General features: G+C 34.8%; 1 protein-coding gene across 1 annotated transcript; it reads right to left on the reverse strand.

Moving 5' to 3' along the window:
• Positions 1-1490: 1490 nt before the first annotated feature.
• Positions 1491-15217, reverse strand: LOC105776081 (E3 ubiquitin-protein ligase KEG). Its single transcript, XM_012598550.2, has 16 exons — positions 14086-15217; positions 11096-11458; positions 10755-10985; positions 10427-10552; positions 9997-10333; positions 9753-9910; positions 8667-8824; positions 7710-7831; positions 7421-7555; positions 5736-5860; positions 5480-5584; positions 5149-5382; positions 4035-4368; positions 3742-3930; positions 3301-3606; positions 1491-3100 (listed from the first exon to the last, which is right to left on the reverse strand). Exons 1-16 carry the CDS (start codon positions 14883-14885, stop codon positions 1862-1864), a joined length of 4962 nt encoding a protein of 1653 aa, XP_012454004.2. The 5' UTR covers positions 14886-15217; the 3' UTR covers positions 1491-1861.
• Between the last annotated feature and the right edge of the window lie 6214 nt (positions 15218-21431).

The following is a 21431-nucleotide window of genomic DNA, read 5'->3' on the forward strand; positions in this document are numbered from 1 at the left end:
TTTTGACACTATTTTTTTAGAACCGTCTTTTCAAAATTATTTTTTCAGGAACTACTGTAGAAAAAGAGTGTCCACGTGGGAGCTTTTTTCAGTAATTTTGCTGACAGTGCATCTTGCTTGAAGCGTTTTTTACACTATTTTTTAGAACCGTCTTTTCGAAATTATTTTTCAGGAACTACTGTAGAAAAAGAGTATCGACATGGGAGCTTTTTTCAATAATTTTGCTGATAGTGCATCCTGCTTGAAACGTTTTTGACACTATTTTTCAGAACTGTCTTCTCTAAATTATTTTTTCATGAACTACTGTAGAAAAAGAGCGTCCACGTGGGAGCTTTTTTCAGTAATTTTACTGACAGTACATCCTGCTTGAAGCGTTTTTGACATTATCTTTTCCGAACCGTTTTCTCAAAATTAATTTTTCTGAAACTACTGTAGAAAAAAAACAAAATTCTTCTTGTCAATATAATTTTTTTCTAAACCCTAAACCTAAACCCTTTTACAAAAACCCTAAAGGCTAACACAAAATTATTTTTTTAAAAACATAAACCCTAATTTTATTTATTTATTTAAAACCCCTAAAATCTAATTTAATTAATTTTTTAAAAACTCTAAACCCTAATTTATTTTTTTAAAATTCCTAAATCTTATAAAACCCTAAATTATTTTAACAAAGCACTAACCCTAAAACCCTAAACTCAAACCCTAAGCACTAAACATGCTAATAGCCCTAGCACTAAACATGCACATTTTTTGTTGACATGGAAAAATCGCTCCCTCAAGGACGTGTTTTGTTAGAATTTTTCCTTCAAACGCTCCTACATAGACGTGTTTTAGTGTTTTCGGCCTATTTTAGTAAATAATAAAAAAGGTGGCTCATTTCCATGAAATGGGCCTTTATTGATAAAATGGTCCGGGGAAAGTGATCATTTGGTACTCTTTAAGCTATTTTTAATATTTTTGAAAAATATTGAATGTCATAATTAATTATAGAGATTTTTTTAATGGTTGATTTAGTTCCAATATTTTATGCCAAACTTTTGTTATTTTGATAAAACATTTTATGTTGAGAAATTAGAAAAAAAAAATTTTAAGGACATCGAAAATAAATTGTAATTTTTATAATTTTATAATTTTAATAACCTATATCTTTATAATTTTAAAAATTAAATTAAATTTTTATCATTTTAACAAGGATTAAAGTACAATTTTATCTTTACTAATTTAAAATTTTAAAATTTTAAAAGAACTAAAAGAAGAGTTTTCCACAAATATACATAGATTTTTAAAGATTAAATAAAAACAAGCTAATTAGATTATTCAAGAACCTTGAACGTAATTTAAGATTTTTATTTCGAAATGTGAGCAAATATATAGATTTTAATACCCCAGCTCATGGAATCCAAACTCGTAGCAAAAATAAAATCAGAAGAGACATTAATCAGATTAGATATTTGTGGGAGTGCTAAGAATCTGAAATAACAGACTTTGAGTGCTAAAAAAGACTCAATAATTAATTATTAATTAATTAAGTGATGTCCAATTTGTACAAAGTTACATATAAATGACCATATTCATCTCTTATCTAAATAATATATCAGCAGCTTATATAATCTATCATCAGTATCTGTGAGATACATGGTCTATAGCTAATTTCGTTTTTTCTCCTTGGGCAGCTCTTTGTATTTACTATAATTAATTAACAGTGAGGCAAGTCAGCTCCTCGTGCTCCATGTCCATCCCTGTACTTAATAATACAAATAATCCTGTAATCGAATTGCTCCATGGTCGGGTCGGGATAGAGTTTTGAGCAAAGTAACCCCGAGCTTCAGGAATGAACTGAAAACATAGTTCAAGGTGTGATTCATGAGGTGTTGGTTGTGCCAGAAGAGCTGTCATCAAGAATAATATCAGCAGGATCTCCTATCCATGGTCTCCCTTCTCTCCACTGAAACTTTATCCTTAGTTTTCCATTTGCATCAACCCCAACCACCTGCCCTTTACTGGCGTGAGTCTCCATTCCCCAACCCCATCTTGGGGTCACAAGCCCTTCCCGTATCTTCACGCTGTCCCCAATTTTAAATGGCCTAACTTGTTCCATCTCCGAGGCCTTACAAAGCCATAGCCTTTCCATAAAGCAGAATGCCACCCATAAGTCTCCATTTTCCATTCGATGCACTACCCCAATGCTTGAATGAGTTACCTCTCCCCAGTGGTGAGTCGGGATTGAAACCGATGGTCTAACCCTAACCCAGTCCCCAATGCAAAGTTCCTGTTCCTTCACCAGCTCCACTTCTGATGGATCTAGCATCCAAGTTTTGGAGCCAACAGGGGTGTATATTCTCAGCTTTCCATCAGCATCAATAGCAGCTATTGTTCCAATGCTTCTATGGCTATGACCCGACCAACCAAATCTCGGCTGCTTCACCGAGAGCTTAACTCTCACCTTGTGCCCCATGATAAGTGTTTCCACTCTTTGAAGATGGGAAGTTGGGCCCGTCCATCTTTCCTGCTCACCACAAAATGCAACAAATGTGTTTCTATCCCATTCATCTCCTTCATACCCTATTCCTTGTACCACACCAATACTACCAGGTACGATAGATTTCCAATTACTAGCATTTTCCCTCAATTGCACCCACTCTCCCACTTCAAACATATGCTCTATTTCAAGATCTGCAGGATCTCCTCTCCACATGCCCGGCAAACCAAAGAACGCAACTCTCACTTCCCCATCAGCATGAACACTAGTAACAATGCCCCGCGAATCAGACTGAACCCCTCTCCAACCCCACCTTGGCTCAATTAATCCAGCTCGAAACCGAACATGTTGCCCGACTTTATAATTTGGAACATTTTCTACATCTGAGAAATGGGTAATCCACCTCCCTTTCCGGAAGCAGCAAGCCAATTCCAAATACCCGGTATCCTTAACACTATGCACTACTACTAAGCTCTCTTTCCCAATAGTGTTCCAGTCATAACTTGGTCTAGCGCCAAGGCTCGGCTTTGAACGGACCCAATCGCCAACTTCAAGTCCCGAAAGCCTTTCTGCATCTCCAGGAGAAACTTTCCACAAACTATGCCTGCCGTCAACCTTCACCTGCATGGCTCAAACAAAACCTCTCCATTAAAGTAATTTAATGGATGAACTCACAAAATAATATAATCAACATATAGCTTTAACTGATGCATCCCCAACAGTGATGCGATAATGTCGTAATAAAAGATATAGTGCTCCACCAGTAACATTAGACCAGGCCACTCGCTCCTAGATTAAAAAGAAAGAAATGGGATGCTTACATTCAAAGCTCCATCCATGTCAATTTTCGAAATTTTTCCAACGGTTGCTGGAGTTTCATTTGACCATCCTAGTCGTGGCTGACTGACAGATGGCATGACATGAACCTGTTGTCCCACTTCAAAAGGAGGCACTCTCTCCACATCAGTGACAGAGCAAGAAAAAGGCTTGCTACGGAAGCAGAAAGCAATACCAATATCACCGTCATCCTCTAAACTATGAATTATACCAATGCTGTTGCGGGAAATATCCTCCCATCCATATAATGGGGAGGGAACCGAAGCTTTTACTCTAACCCAATCACCAACCTGCTCTTGATAGAAATATACACAATAAGATGCATTAAATTCTACTCTGACACCCAAAAATTCCCCTTCAATTGATAGTCCAAAGACTACATTGAGAAAGGGAACTTGTCAAAAAAAGAAGGGACAGGTAATTACCTTGAAATCCTCAACTCTTTCCATGTCAGAGGGATCAGCCTGCCATGGGATTGGTCGATTTGGTATTTCAATCATAAGAAGCCCATCAGTCTCTATCTCGGTAATCCTTCCAACACTATGATGGGTCTCACCACCCCAAGCATATCGTGGCTCTGCAACAGATCTCTTCACACAAACCCGCTCCCCAATCTATAAAATGAAACAATAGATTACTTTTTGTTTGTATGAAGAACATGTTCCAAATAAAGAGAACAGCAATGTAGGTAAAAGAAAGTTCGTAGTTTATTATATACCCTGAATGGAGTTACGGGCTCAACCTCCTCTGGTTCACAATGCCAACGATTTGGAAGATAGCTCAAGTCCAGCAATAGACTACTATCCGGTCTAATACAGTATACTATACCAATGCTCCCAGGTGTCACAGATCCTAATCCATGCTTTGCCGTAGTAAGAGTAGGACGAATTCGAACCCAATCCCCAACCTTGAATTCTTCAACTCTTTCCATTTCTGCAGGATCAGCTTTCCATCCTCTAGAAGCTCCAGGAAAGCCAACACGCAAAATCCCATCATCATCAACACATAAGACGGTTCCAATACTGTCACGTGATTGACCACGCCAGCCAAACCTGAAGATACAATAAATCTATTTAATTCAAACTGGAAGAAAAAGGACGAACTAGTGGTCAATGATAAAGCCAATCAATTCAGTTGAAGGATAGCAAACATGCAAATGGCAGAAGCACCACTTTGGTAGTAGATTAAGTATTTTCCACTGGGATCCGATATATAGAATCAGAAATCAATTGCAGGATCAAGATTATGCGTAAGGATTTCATTATTGTTTATTGTTTGCCTTCCAAGAAACAAATACACATGGAGCAACATAAGAGACTGACACTGTACCTATGAAAAGAGATACAGGTAAAAGATCAAAACATTATGCTTCCATTTATAATGTTTTACCCAGGGAATCTCCACTTACATATAAAAATTTATACTATTTTTTAGTTATAAAATGATTAAGAAGATCGGAAAATATTGTCATCCCATTCAATCTCGAAACAAACAATTTTGATATGATTTTGACTATAGTTTTCAAACACCATGGCAATAGCATACATCTTCAGAGTAAACAACATATCTTTTTTACTGTTTTGCAAATTCCCCTTCCCTCTATAGCCCAGTCCTAGGATATTAAAAGACCAAAAGAACATCAACCAAGAATTTTGACTAGAGTCTTCAAACACCAAGGCAAAAGCATGCACCTTCAGAGCAAACAACATCTTTTTTGTGTGTGTTGCAAATTTCCCATCCCAGGTGATAAACAGAAAAGCATAGGAGGCAAGTTCCTCCATATCCCAGTCCTAGGATATTCAAAGATCAAAGAACATAACAAGTGTACAAACCTTGGCTCTTTGACGTCTTCTCTAAGCTTAACGTGCTGCCCTCTATCAAGAGGAATCACTTTTACAACTTCATTTACCAATACATGAGCCTCTCCAGAACAAAATGACACGATAAGATTGTCTCTGTCCACCACATTTTGCACAAAGCCAACACTTTTATGGGTTGCATCTTGCCACCCATAAGTAGGTGTAGTGACACTTCTTCGAAACTTCACCCAATCACCCACTTCATATCTGAATAAGACCATGAACTCAAGAATCATAATAAAAAGGATATAAAGATAAATAAATAAAGTGAATGAATGCACAATGATGTGAACCCTCTCCTTACATTGTAGGAGACAGTTGAACTCCCCTATTTGTTAGTGCTTCCATCAGATCTTCAGAAATCCATTCACGAGGAAGTGCCTCCAAGAAGTCTCGTAATGTCTTACCACTGTCATCAGTATTGACACTATGTTAGTAATATATGGATCCAACATGGAGATTCTACAATGTAAAATGTACTGCCAAAAAACAAATCAAGCCAAAGAAAAAGACGAATATGTTAACAAACGGCAAATTTTCATAGGAATTCCAGAACTGACCCATGATTTCTAACTTCAACAGCAGCATCAGGATTCCCGAGCATAACAATGAGCCATTCAAGGCTCTCACGTATCATTTTTGCAGTATCTGCTGCTATATGGAAAGCATTATCACCTTCATCACCCTGGTGACAAGCAAAGATACTATAAATGAATTGAATGCAAGAAGAAAAATACCATGCAACATTGCTCCAATTCTTAATTTGTTCTATCATAATCTTGTTGGACATATCTTGGAAACTTATGCCTTCAGTGTGTGTCACATATCTCCTTATATCTCTATCTTAAATAACAGTAAATTTGCTTTTTTAATCCTTTTTTTTAACACAAACCACCATATTGGAAAAGCAACCAGAATAGATTGGCCACTTGGTAGATTTATTAAGTCAACCATATGCATAATCTTATTCTATATTTTAAAGAAATTAGTGCATAATCGGATTCGTTGCTCCAACCCTTACTTTTCCTAATGCATGCCAGTTGGAGACATATCAAGCACTTGCAATGAACCAATATACAGCTAAGACCTCCTAAATATAAGGGGAAACTATAAGAAGTAGAGATATCTACATCAAGCATGTAAACATATCTGATGATCACTGAGAAACAATATGAAGTAGTTATAGATCTGGGCTAACTCCTTGTGTCAGTATGAACTAATAGAACAGTTTGACTCAAACACCTTTTACCCTTGTCAAACCAAAACCACAGACTTTCTTGCTTTCTAGAACCACCTGCGTAATGATATTCATAATCTAGACCATAGACATTGAACAAGTTTTTCAAAGATATATAGCCAATTACACATTTACTACTTAACAGCCTAGTTTCAAGTTTATCACAAGCGTAGAATCAATTCAAGCTCTAATTCAACTATGATTCTATGAACCTTAAACCACCCTCTATAACCATAACCTGGACCATAGATATTGAACTAGTTTTCCAACCGTACACAACCAATTATTGCAAGTTTTCCCTTAAATTGAATCAATCCATGTCCTTGTTCAGCTACGATTCTATTAGCCTTAAACCATCCTCAATAACCATAACACCTAAACCTCAAATTTCCACCACAAACTGTGAAACATACTTTCCAAAATATCTCATCTTTGAACACGCCTTCATTCTCCTCGAACATAATCAGAATATAGAAATTGCCCAAAGAAGACCTTGCAACAAAATCACAAAAAATAAGCACATTGCTCTTTATCCAGTTTCAGTATCATATTCCATGCACCTATCCAGAATAACTGAATTTTACTTAGCATGTCTAACAGGAGATTTGGCAATCAATTTAGCCCCATTCCACATCTAATATTTCAATTTTTTCACATATGGCTTTTTTGTGTGTGTACATTCTTGGTCATGAATCAAAGAACTATGTTTATTTAAATCCCTAATCCCCCAGTTCTTTGCTTTCATATAGGCTTTGCCTTGCTCTTGAATTAAGAATGTTACTTTTTACAATTTAGATTTAACAATTTTCAGAACAACATAAAATCAGGGAGAAAAACAACTATCAGAAATAAAGCACAAACCCCCAATACAATTTAAGGCTAGAACACAAATATAGAAAATATCTGTCATTAATTACTGATATGCTTCTTAGAAAAAGGTCCATAATACTAGGGAAATCATATGCAAGCATTCCATAGCAAATATTTTTAGGTAAAAGAGGAAGAAACCTGCAAATTACAATCTGCCCCGGAAGATAAAAGCAGCCCAATACATGATGATGCCCCTCGGGCCAAAGCTACATGTAGGGGAGTTGTATTGTGCACATTTCTAATGTTCACATCCACTCCAGCATCAAGAATTATCTGTCCACAAGCTTGCAATTAGATCGTGTATAAACCCAAAGGCTGGCTAAAATATATGTGCTGGCATTTGCATTCATGCATGAAAAGCAATAAAATTACCAGGAAGAAAAAATAGAATAAGTGCTTCTAACAGTAAGGAAGTTATGTAGCTTACTTTTACCAATTCAACATCATTAGCCATAGCAGCAATATGCAGCGCTGTTCTCCCATGTTGAGCATCTTGGGCAGTGGGATCTGCCCCAGCAGCAAGCAATATTCTCACCAGCTCCCTGCCCTCTACAAGCAGTTTTATGAATGAATTGAATTATTGCTACTCAATTAACAAAAAAAAGTTCATGTGATTAACAAAATGGACACAACATTGCCAATAAAAAATTATTTAAATTAAGCTATGATAACAAGCCTTGAACGGCAATAACAAAAGTGATCGAAAGTTCTAGTATGTTCTACCTGAAACAAAGATCAAGGTTTAAGGAATTAAAATACAGAAAATCATCTAAGACCACAAAAATAGAATAAGGAAGCAATAACCATTCGTAACTGGTATCCCAAAATACTGTAGTAGAAAGAAGAATAAAACAAGAAAGAAGAGGAAGAATATCCCATAATAAGTTCTCTGGCATCCATGCACCAAGATACTACTTATTAATCAAAGTCCTAGAGAAAATAAGATTGAAAAGGCATTTATGAAGTATCTTATATTATGCAGTAACCAACTAGGAATGGCAAAAAAAAGCAAACAGGCAGCCAAATGACAAAAGCATAAACTCCTAGAAAATTTTGATCAAAAAAGAAAACCTAAAAAACCCTAGTGTCAAGTATAGCCAACATAGTAAAGTTCATGCAGACATTACAATTGTATGCCTAAAAAACAAAAATCTCATAATTCCAAATAAAGAATAAAATCCTATATCAGAATCTTCAGTGACAATATGAAATGCCACATTACAACCTTTTAAGGAAGTAAATATTATACCTAAACCTGTTAAGCAATTATAGCAACACAGATTAATTAAATTATCTTTCACTAAAGGAATTGTGAGCCGAAGAAGATAATCAAAGGATAACAGACCATTTACTTAAAGAAGATAATCAAAGAGTTCTGCACTACCTATTTCATGATTTTTCTTTAGAGTAGCTGCCATGCACAAAGCAGTCCCAACAAGACTGGGAATTTCAATTGCATCTGCAATTTCATCTGGGGAAGCGACTTCCACCCACCTTTTGACAACAGCCACATTCCATGTTGCCACACACAAATGCAATGGTCTGATAACAATGAATCAAGATATGAAGCCTTGAGTGGAGTAATAGAATGAATGCAATATATTAATGAAAAAGGGTTAACATGCATGACAGCAAACAGATTAGAAAGGTAGAAATGAGTTAGTCTATTTCATATATTCCAAGCTTCTACTTGAAGCAAATTTACACTTGCTATCCAAAAAAAGTGGGGGAGAAAAGAGAAAGAGAGTTAACATAGTGTTAAGTTGAGATAACCACTGATCCAATAGATGAAACCATTCCTAAAGCCCTTTTTCCTTTGGATAAATAAATCAGATTGTGCACTAATCCCAGTCTTTTCAACCCTGTATCCTAAACCAAACCCCAAACTGGTACGTATATCAATAATGTCAACGAAAAACAAGTTTTGTAATAAATGCATCTCCCAATAGATGACTAGATTCATTCACAAGCACCAGAAGTACAGCAATAGAACACAACCCCAACGTAATGGAGGCATCTGTTTCTGACATAATATAGAAGCTGCTGGCCAATCATCCGTCGTTACATGATAGACTATCAAAACTATCATCTTACCTTTACAGTGTTGACAACTCAACAGGAAACATATGATAAGTGTAATGGATTTATGCCAACCAAAACAAGAGCTATTAAAGAAATCAGCAACAAAGTATACATTAGATCAAATAGAATCTGGTTATTTTAACCTAAAGGTAATCAGCAGGCTATTTTCATGAAGCTGAACTACTGAGTCAGTTTATGGAATTCCAGACTAATTCAACGGAAGCTACAACCTACAGTGCTCCATTGACCACATACATCTATCAAAGGAAAAATAAGATAAGAATCTGTAGTTCAGTTTTGTACTACTCATATGGATGTATGTGTGTGTGTATATATAGACAAAGCGAAAAGTACTAAGCAGATGTGTGTAGAGCGGTACAGTACTTACGTCAAATTTTTGGAATTCAAAACAGCCATTGATCTGCAGCCCCCATATTCCAATATGACAAGAGCGCAGTCTGTATATTTCTTGGCCACAGCTCTATGAAGTACAGATTCACCTTCATCATCCACCGCATTAGGGTCAGCTCCAGCCAATAGCAACTCCTGTTAGACATTTAGCAAAAGAAAAAAACTCAAACACTGAAGAAGCAAGAAAGAGCAACCATATATATAATTAACATAAGACCTACACGCATGCAGTCAGGTTGACCATGATAAGCACAAACATGGGCAACAGACGGACCAAAACCATCCCTCAACCTGGACTGAACATCAGCACCTCTCCTAATGAGAGCAAGGACACATTCTGGGGATCCAGCTGCTAAAGCAAAAACTAGAGGAGGATCCCCATCCTTATCCAACACATCCACATTTGCCTCAGCGTACTCCAATATTGCTTCAACTAGTTCAGCACTACCTCGTCTACAGGCCAAGTGGAGAGCAGTTTGCCCATCAGCATTCTGTGCTTCTAAAATGGAAGAAAATGAACTACCACTATTTCCAGAAGAAGCCTTTCCAAGAAAATCTCTTCACAAACAAAGAATAACAGCAAATTACAAATAAGAGAGAACATTCTTCAAAAAGAGAGCTAAGAACATGTCTTAAATAAACTATACTAACCTCAAACCACTCACACCCCCCTCAGAAACAAGTTGATGCAGATAGTTAGGATCGTCAGGTAAAACCTCCAAACCAGACATGGGTGGTGGCTCCACAGCATTTGATCCAGGTAATTTGACAAAGCCACTGCACATTCACCAACATTTTTATTGAATGCAATGAATTAAATTTTACTGTATTCTGTCACTCCTAACATGGGTATACCCACAAATGCATAACCACCACTTAAAGCATCAGCAATTTTTAAGATCGGCATTAGCTATTATCTAGGTATCACAAACAACAACAGAGGAAGTTAGGCATGGTAACAACCAAACTTTGTTCTTACTTATCAGGACTTGCAGGAGGGCTGCGTGGTATCTCTTGCAAATGACGAAGGAATATTGCTAACATTGCATTAAATGTTGGTCTTTTTGATGGTTTGAACTGCAGGCACTCTCCGATCATCTTCCACAATTCCCTAGGTAATCCAACACCGACTACACTTGCATATTGAGGAGGCAATTTCCGAGCCTTAACAACAGCTCGATAGATCTCATCTGCGCTTAAACCAGCCCAACTGCACAAAAAGTATCAGGTTGTGTTACAATGAAAATATCCACTAATCATAATGCAGAAAGGAAGAAACAAAGAAAAAGAGAACATTAAAAAAATGGTTGCTCCACATACGGGATGGAACCAGTGCACATTTCCACCAATGTACAACCAAAACTCCAAGCATCTGATTCTGCAGATATGCCTATTGCATCATCCCAGAACAGATTCAGTGACTTCTTTACTGGTTCCCATGCCTCCGGGGCAGCATAATGTGGGCTGAGCATAGTGCAATCCATGCATGAATGAATCTTGGAGGAATCACATTCTGTTTGAGCTTTTTGGCAAGCAGGTTTCTTCAGAATTGCAGCAAGTCCGTAATCAGAAACAACAGCATGACCACTTGCATTCAAAAGAAGGTTAGATGGCTTTATATTCATACAGACAACACCTGCTGCATGAAGTTCTGCCACCCCTCGTGCAATATCTGCTGCGTATCTACGATTGGCAAACATTCACCAAGTCGTCAAAGAGAAAATTACAGCCACATAGTAATAGGTAATTATCTAAGATATGAAATAAGCTAAAGACATTAGATTTGATAGAACAGAAAATTTTTATGTGATTTTCAATTCGGCAACCAATAAACTTTAGATGGTAAATAGCAAAAGAAATTTTAAATCAAGAACAGGGAAAATCATATTTATGCAGAAACAGAAACATAACACTAATACCAAAACTCAAATTTAATGCATAAAAACATTAAAAGAAGTGAGGAAAGAAAATGATCATGTATGTATCTTTCCATGCATAATAATGTTGTATTAACACTTTCTAGGGTCAATTAAAATGTTTTCTCCATTTTCCAAATCATCTGACAGACTTCAACATATCAAATCAATGATTCCCTTACTGTCTTCACTCAATTGCATTCTTATTAAAATTAAAATCAACTTTTAGTAATCTCTTTATGTCAACTAACAATACTAATTCTACCAAAAAGAGAAAAATCTATCCCTTCAGGCAATAATAATAATAATAATACATATATTGGTTGCTTCGGAAATTTCAATCAAATGAAAAACTGTTGCATTATTTGCTTGTCTTGTCAGTTCATAAGAGTCATCATTCTAACAAATTACAACAGGGAACCAAGTTAGAATTCTAGAAATAATTAGAGAAGGACAGTTTCATTCAAGCCCATACTCTAATGGCAATGGAATTCACAATGTAAGCAATTGCAATAGAAGGAAACGAGAGGGAGGTAAGAAAAAGAGAGCAGGATCAGAAAAGTGAGGCAGTCCCTTGATAAAAAATACAGAAAAGCTCAATATTGTTCATTCAAGAACTGTTCATTAAATCCTCAAATTTATTTTAAGAAACAATAGAAACAACTAGTCAATACTCGGATAAAAGTCGTTATTGGATTAAAACTGGAAAGAACCATTTTGCAAGAAAATTAAAGTTGAAGAAATCTCTATACTTACCGTCCGTACCTACCATGCAGAGGTTGAGCCTTACCAATAGCATTGATGCTCAAATCAATCATCTATATTAATATAGGTAACAAAGTAAGCTTAACATAAAATAGAAAACTGCCAAACATATCTACATCTATTTTTAAGGGCTAGCAATAAGAATAAATCCCCAGTGATATTTTGCAATTGAAGATGTTCTAGTTCCTTTTTTGTTTAGAAGTCCATTAATCAAGGGTAGAAATAGCTTTCTTCTTTTTTAAAGCAAAAAATGGCCCTATTCCTATAATATGACAAACATACCTTCAGTAATGCTCCTATAATAATTTCAGAGAAGAAATTTTGGGTATTTATAGAATAAAGGAAAGTATGTACCGGTTTCATTTTATGGATCATGGAATTTGTCAAATTTAATACATCAAGCCTGCAAAATATTTTCCTCACCCTGTCTATTCTCCCAATTGTAAGAAAAGTTAAAGCATGAATCATCTTGCTTCCACAATACCCTGGCCAATATCACCAATCAAAACCAAACAGCCCTAAGTTTTTCCCCTAAATATATAACATCCTCAAACACACCCCTTATTGCACACTAACAAAAGGAAACAATCTTTCTTTTTCTTTTTCTTTTTCTTTTTCTTTTTCTTTTTCTTTTTCTTTTTTCTTTTTCTTTTTTTTTTGGGGGGGGGAGCAGATGCACCAAAACTTAGACCCCATCTAACACTCATAATCAGACTGGAAACAATTTGCAGCAAAATCCAAATGATATTAATCCATCCAACTTACATGGCAATAATGATGACTGGCTCATAGGCATTACTGAATGATCATCAGAAGCAATTTGAAATAATATTATACCACAAAGATTACCCTAAATCAAGATTTATGTATCTCTCAGCTACAAGGCTTTTACAGATGAGGATTAGCATATTCATACCAAATATGTCAGTCAACAAGCACACCGGCTACAGATTTTCATCAAGAGTTAAAATTAAAATGTTTTCCTTCAGGGAATCACAGAATCTACATTAGAAATGAAGGAAAAAGAGAGGTTAAATATTTGAGATATCAAAGGTTACCAGACAACCTATCTTAGCCTCCATGGAAACAGATTGATTACCCTACAGTCATTCCCTTAAAGTGTAAAGACATCAAACTTTTATTCAGTGTACATAAATCTCCAATTCAAGAAAGAATATATTAACTACCCTTGGAATTGCAATATCATAATCTACTTATATAAGGCAACAAGAATTTACTACATCTAGTAAGTTAGCAATTTCAACTAAGCACCACAACTCAACATACTGAAACAACTTGCCACACATCACTAACAGAAAGAAAATGTGCATAAAACATCAAGATTTCCTACAATCAGTCCAAATCTACAGAAAACAACATTCTAAATAAGATAAATTAAAACCACCGGACAACAGCTCAAAGCTTAAGTCATTCAGCCTCAACGATAAATTGTCTCGGCACAAAGCATATCCTTCCCTGGCCTACAAGCAAACCTATCAATCTTATGTAACAAATTATGTACAAAAGCATATACAAAAGCCAACAAAATCAACAACATCAACGTGCAATGAAGTAATGAACACCAATTAAATTATCCTTAAAACATAAACAAAGGGCCCAAAAAACAACCTTAGAACTTGCTCCAAGGTAAGTCTCCCTCCATTGTTCAACATTGCCGATCTAATCGACCCGTGGCACCTATCCATAACGATCCCCAAACTACTTTGTTCTAACTTAACAACTCCATGGAAAGTACAAACATTCCTACACCACATTGATGCACGCCTCAAACTCTCAAGTTGACCTTGCACCCATTCCCAATCCATCCCTTCCATTGCCCCCACTTTCTTCACCGCCACCTTATGCTTACACCGTCGTCCTCCTCCCCTGCCGTGGGTCCCACTAACCACTGCAGCCCACGTTTCCACTCCAGCTCTTCCCCCCTTCTCTTCCCCTTCTAACTTCCTAACCAACTTCACTTCCGGATGAGCTGTTAGTTCAATCACAGGCCCGCATCCGGCGGCACCAGCGCCGGAGATCGAAGCGTGGGAACTGCGGTTAATCCGACCACCACCCGCCAATTCTTCGAAAAAATCCCCATTTTCATCATCATCCTCCCTCTCTTCATCGTCGTCTTCTTCTTCATCAGTGTAATCGCAGTTAAAATCGTTCCTCGAGTTCGACCCAACTGAGTTGGGGTTCGAATTAAGAAGGGCTAAAATCCCATAGTTCTTCTTCAAAGCCTGAACCGAGTTTCCGACAAGGGACACGTGGCGGCAGCGGGGACAAGACAAGGAAGTGTCGGGTGAAGCAGAGAACATTTTGGAAAGACACTCTTTGCAAAACCCATGCCCACACTGAAGCAATAAAGGAACTCTGTCTTCCTCGTTGTACCGCGTTTGGCAAACCGAACAACAAGGCACCTTCATCTCTTCCCTTTTCTTTCTTTTTCCTTTCTTTACTTCCCCAGAAAGTAAGAAAATTTTCCCAGGAACCAAACAGCAGATTTAGTGAAACCAATCAAAAAAGATCTATTTTTTGAGAAGAAATGAAGGAGTCAGGAGAGGAAATGAAATGGCAGATCCATTGAAAGGTAAACGAAAGGTTAAAAGAGATCAGATACTTGACATTTTGATTAATTAAAAGAAGAAGAAGAATAAAAGATAGAATAATTTTTTTGCTCCTTTTTTTTCTTCTTCTTTTACTTTGTTTAGGTTTGAGTTTGGGTGGTGAGAGTGTTGAAGCTGTTTTCACTAGGGTGTTTTCCATTAGTTCTTTTTATGTGCTATGATTATGACTCTCTTCCCCCTCATTCACCAACTCTTTTCTTTATTCAGATAATTTCTATTTTCCTACTCTATTTTTGTATATTTATAGTTCTATTTCTTTTCTTTTAGAATTTAGAAGTACAATTATTCTAACATCTCAATTATGTATGCCGACGTAGTTGAAATGTAACATGGGGGATTGGTCGGATCGCGAATTGATCGGTACATTGATAAAGCAGTATAAATTGATTGAATAAAATTTTATAAAATTTAATAATTTATTTAATTAAAATCAAATTGATAATTAAATTAAAAATCGATTATCTAAACGATTCAATAGTTAATCTAGTTCTAAAAATATTAGATGAGACACCAACTTAGTAATTAGGATACATGACCTCAACCTTTGTTAATAATGTCAATGTCTCATTGACAACATATTATATTGTTTTTTATGTGTTAATAATTTATATTAAATTATGATATACACATTGATGAAAAATTTATGTAATAAATACATTTAAAATTGATAACAAATGAGAGTTTAGTTGAAACGGTAAAATTGAGTAATTAAATGACATGATGTTTTAAATTCAAATCCAATCATATGTATGTTTTTTCTAGATTTCATATAAAAAGATAAAAAGGGGGCTAAAAAGGCATATAAACTCTTGAACTTTGGTAAAAAATCAATTAAGTCACTCTATGAAAAATGTACTTAATTAAGCCCTTAAACTCTCAAATTGCATCAATTGAGCCATTTGACCAACGTTTTCCATCTTTCACCGTCAGTGCTGACATAACCGTTATGGACTCCACAACGACAACGAAAATAAAAAAAATCATTTTTTTAAAGTAAATAATATATTTAAAAGTTTTACTCGAATGAACTTAGACAAATTGTTGTCCAGGTTCATTCATTTCAAACTTATTTTTTTAACTGTATAAAAAATCATTTTTGAAAATTTTAATTTTTAATTTATAATTTTGTAAAACATTATTAAAATTTATAAATAAATTAAATAAAATTCAAAAGTTCAATAAAAAATAAAAAATAATAATATGTTAATCCTCATCTTGGTGTGTCAAAGCTCATCCCATAGTTCTTATTTATAGGAAAATGGTACACTAGTATTTCTTGAACAAGGGTTATTAAATAATAATATTTTAATAAAAAATACAATATTTCACTACACACAAAACACTAAGGGGCAGCGACATGCCCTATTGTGTACTAGGGTTTATCGCCCTTCTCACACCGCCTTATTTATTAGGTACAATTATATGTTTGATGTAACCTCCCAACTCGTCCTAGATGTTAACCTGAATTCAGAAGTTTACATTGGCCACCAAAATGACCCGATAAGCTAGCGGAGTTTGTAAAATAGTCGTTTTAAAACATTAGTTTATCTTTAGAGGAAACTTAATCTATTTTCAGAAAAACTTAACGCTTTACCTCCCTTCTTACGAAATAATACAGTTAATCTAAAATCGGTTTATTTATAAATTATCTACTCGTTTAAAAACTTATTTTTTAACAATGCAGCGAGAAAATGATAATACCGTAGTTTTAATGAAAACCATGTTTTATGCATTATGAGATAAAATAAAAACTCATGTATTAGTAGCCTAAAAATACCATGCATGTCCTAAATAATCCCGAAACTAAGTCCTATGCCACAGTTTAGATAAGACGTTACAATTCTCAAATAATAGGAACTAAAAATAATAATAGGTAAAAAAATATTTATATATCTTTAATTCGAACCGAGCCCTCTGATTTGTCGATTTTACTTCCTAATCTGGTGGGTTATTTGTAAAGATGTAAATTAAAGGGGAGTGAGCTATGCAGCTCAGTGTGCCCAGAACTAAACAGTAGGCAAAGCACATAGGTTAACAATTCTGAGAATAATCACAATTATAAAGCACTTCAGATTAATAGTTTTTCATATCATCACTTCACTACGCTATCTCAGAATCACAGCTTTTATATGCGCATGCTAATGAATGGCAATGCAATTTCAATTTATCAGAAAGGGTCTTACTCAATTCCACTACCTACCTCACTTATGAGTTCCCTAGAACTCATCTACCATATCACTCTAGGTTGTGGATGAACCACCGCTAATTTGAAGATAAATTGCCACTTATTGTGGATACACAACGTAATTATAGATAAAAACCACTATTGGGTTTGTAAAAATTGTGGGCAAACCACTAGTATTTTTAGATAAAAATATTTGAAGACAAGATGCCACTTGGTTCGAGATCGAACCACATATTTGCAGTTGCTGCCACTTGTTGTGGGTGTATAACATATTTGTTGATTAAACAAACTACCACTTGGTTTGTAGACAAACCACTACTTGTTTGCACATTATTAAACTGTCACTATTGCTCCATACAAATCATCTTGCCCCATACAATGCAATATGGTATACTTTATGACATAAAAATGCAAAAATCCGTAGGTATGCTTAACACTTATTACGTTCAACACTAGCAATAGACATGTTCATCATGTATTCAATGGGATAAAAATATTAACACTCGTAATTTATTAATAACGCTCTGATAGTGAGCATGATTAATATCACATGTTTATTCATAGCACCGTAAAGATTCAGTTAATCAATATCAATAAACACATTATAACAATAGTAATTCAAGCATATAAATTGTAGATTTTCGTATAAACACTAATTCAATGGTCAATTAAGTGCACAAAAACTTCTAGGAATAATTCAGGGATCAAGTAAGGACTAAACTGAACATAACATAAAGTTCTGGGTAAAACTGTAAAATAGGGGTCATACAGTTGTGTGAGGTACTATAGGTCGTGTGGAAGGGTTACATGGTTGTGTCGCCAGGCTGTGTAACAGAATGTGGCCGTGTGGCAATTGTAAAATTTACCTATAGGAGAGATACGACCATGTGAAGGGTTTTTCACTGTGTGGTTCATGAACTACATTAAGGTTTCCAGGGTACATGGCGTGTGGACCACACGACCCATGTGACCCTATTTCTAGACACGGCTTGCCCCGATTTACTTGTAAAAGAACACACACATTTCACCAGGGGTTCGATAGACATTCCTTAAGCTCGATTTTGGTCCAATTCACCTAGATTCAGTCCTTCAACGGAAAATACACTTAAATTAACAATGCAGTTAAGATTTGTCAAGATTTTCAAAAGTTCTGCAAGAAACCATAAAAAATTGATTAATCGGATGAATGATTAGTATTACATTGCAATAATCCAAAAATACGGGATCCAATTATTGATACGAAGGCACATACCGATTCTTTGGCAAGGTTAACGGATGCTATGGATGGTAATCTCCAAAATTCAATAGAAAATAAATTAGTGGAAAAAGAAAAACAATTCAATGTCGGGGAAAGATAATCAATAGCTCAATGTGCAAAGAAAATTTGATGTAAAGGAGAGGAAAAGAAAAGGTGAAAAAAAAGAAATAAAATATGAAGAGAAATTCTAATAGAATTATGAAAAATAATCAAAGTGAAAATAAAATAGGAAAATAAAAGGGCTAATTACCTGAGGCAAAGTCTAAAGCTTAACCATTGGGCTACTACCCATTTCTTGTTTAATTTTTATTCAAAATAATATTTGTTTTAGTGTGGATTTTATCCTAGGTTGTTGAAAATTAAAAAAAAAAAATTGGAATGAAGGAAGCTTAAACGTAGGACCTCTAATAGGGGAATAGCACTTAACCATCAAGCCTAAGGCTTATTTCATATTTATTTCTTACATCTAATCCTATATATTTTTGCGTGTTACGTGTTATCTGGACTTTTAATCAACACTTACAATTTATCCAACTCAATAACTATTTTTTAACAAAATATTAATTAATTAATCTATCAAATTAAATTATTTTCTCAACTCAATTCTAATTTCATTAATGTCGTGACAACTTTACCATATTAGAATCTAAGAAGAAATACATTTAATTATCTCATTCAATAAAACTATGATGACTAATTAATTTAATTCTCACTTTGAACTTCAATTATTCAATTTCAATCAATTAAATAATTCAAAAAAATTAATTTAATTTCTACGTCATCTTTTGTACTTAGCGAGAAAACGCATTCACTGCGGAGAGTGATACATGCGATCTATTTTTCTTAATCGTTGTTTTCATTCATTCTATATTTATCAATTCTACATGTAATCTGTTTTAAGTTATGTCGAGCTAGCGAAGGGTCTGATTGGACATACATAATTAGGGCTCAAATAATTTGTAATAAAGTTCTGACTCTTCGTCTATTAATTACAGCATTATTTACTTATGGAGTTGTTACACTAAAGTATCATGATTGAACTCTCCCTTATTACATATCATTACAAAAACAACTTATTAAGTGTTTGTCCAATGACCTTGTCATAATTATGTTACCATCACAAGATATCCTTAATCTCTTTGGGTTAAATTCGTTCACAAAATATAATCCTATTTTATATCATGACAACCATTATAATTTCCTTCATGAAAAATTCAATTACTAGCAAACATTAATTAAATCATTTATCCTAGGCAAATAACATGTGGTCACGTTACTTTTTCATCTATCATGTAATGTCAATGAGAGAATATCATTTACCCTATTATTGAGCTATGAATTCTATTATTGTAAATGAAGTTATGTCATACAGAAGTCATATACCCAACGTACTAGCTTTCAACTATTTAGTTATTTGAACTCAGGCTTTCAGTACATCAAAGTATACGAGTCACACACATATAATCAGTCACTTACTCAGGATTGGGGTACATCACACTATGAACGCCGCAAGTGAATTAATTCATAAATAGATCTAGGATTAATTAAACTTGTAACGGCCCGTTTTTAGTAAAATCAGAATAGTGGTTTCGGAACAATAAATACGAGGTTGAAAATTTTATTTTAATATTATTTTATGATCTAAAGCATGATAGTATTATCGTATAAAAATTTTGTTAAGAAATTTTACCGTTTGCATGTTCAATTTGATAAAAAGGACTAAATCGCGTAAAGTGAAAAAGTTGTGCTCTATGAGCTAAAGGTATTAAATAGCTATAGAAATTTAAAGTGGAGGTCCTTATATGGTAAATAGAACATTAAATGAGTTACTAGATGTGCATGGCTTGGTAATTATGAAATTTTTAAAGTTAGGTAAGGGTAATTTGGTAATTAGGTAATTAATGATAAAAATAAATAAAACAAAACAAAGTCTTCATCTTTGTTTTCTTCACCAACTGAAATTTTCAGCAAGGAATAGCCATGGAAGCTTGAAAATTTTTCCTAAGAAAATCTTTTGCATGTAAGTGAAAACCTATCCCCTTTTTAATGATTTTTAGGTTTTAAAGGTCATTTAGCTTAACCTAGCTAACTAGGGGACTAATTTGCAAAATGGTTGAAAGTATAGGGTTTTACCATGAGAGCATTTTAGTTGTTTGTGAAGTTTAATGGAAGAAAATTAATCTTTGTTGTGAGTTAAACAACTTTTGTTAAGTGGTTTTTGATGAAATTGTCAATTAGGGGTTAAATTGAGAAATGTGTTTAATTGTGTGGTAAATATGTGAAACTGTGAAAATTATGGGCTGCTATAAGCATGTATAGAATTCAGCTAGGCTTAGGTGTGGATGAAATTGCATGAATTTCATTTTACGAGCCTAGGGATTAAATTGTAAAGAAGTCAAAATTAGAGGGGCTGAATGGTAATTTTGTCAAAATATGATTTTGGTTTAAAATGAATAGAATGAGGTTTGAATTAGTTGAATTTGATTATATAGATCAAGAAAAGCAGTGTACGAATTTAGACCAGGGAAAAGACAAAGTGTTGAACTAATCGGTCGTTTTTCTCTGTACGAGTTTGCAGTAAGTTCGTATGTTTAATAAGCATTAAATTATATTTGATTTAAATTCTTTATTATTATATTCTTGATGATACGACTCCACGGAAATATCGACGAGTTTTCGGTGACTTATGGATCTCGGTTGAACCTTAGGAATAGATAGGATACAAATGACATGTCATTAGGGATTACCGTGTTTTAGGTGCTGGTCTCGTACGTCCTACTAGTGGCTGAGTTTCCAGCATGTGTTGCGGTTACTTTACAGCTTGTGTGAACAGCACTGTGTGGCTACATCTTGACTGACAGCTTGTGTGAGCAGACCCAATTATGGCTCAAGAGAGAGCATT

Source organism: Gossypium raimondii, chromosome 10, assembly GCF_025698545.1.
Source record: "Gossypium raimondii isolate GPD5lz chromosome 10, ASM2569854v1, whole genome shotgun sequence".
In the NCBI taxonomy this organism is placed as follows: domain Eukaryota; kingdom Viridiplantae; phylum Streptophyta; class Magnoliopsida; order Malvales; family Malvaceae; genus Gossypium; species Gossypium raimondii.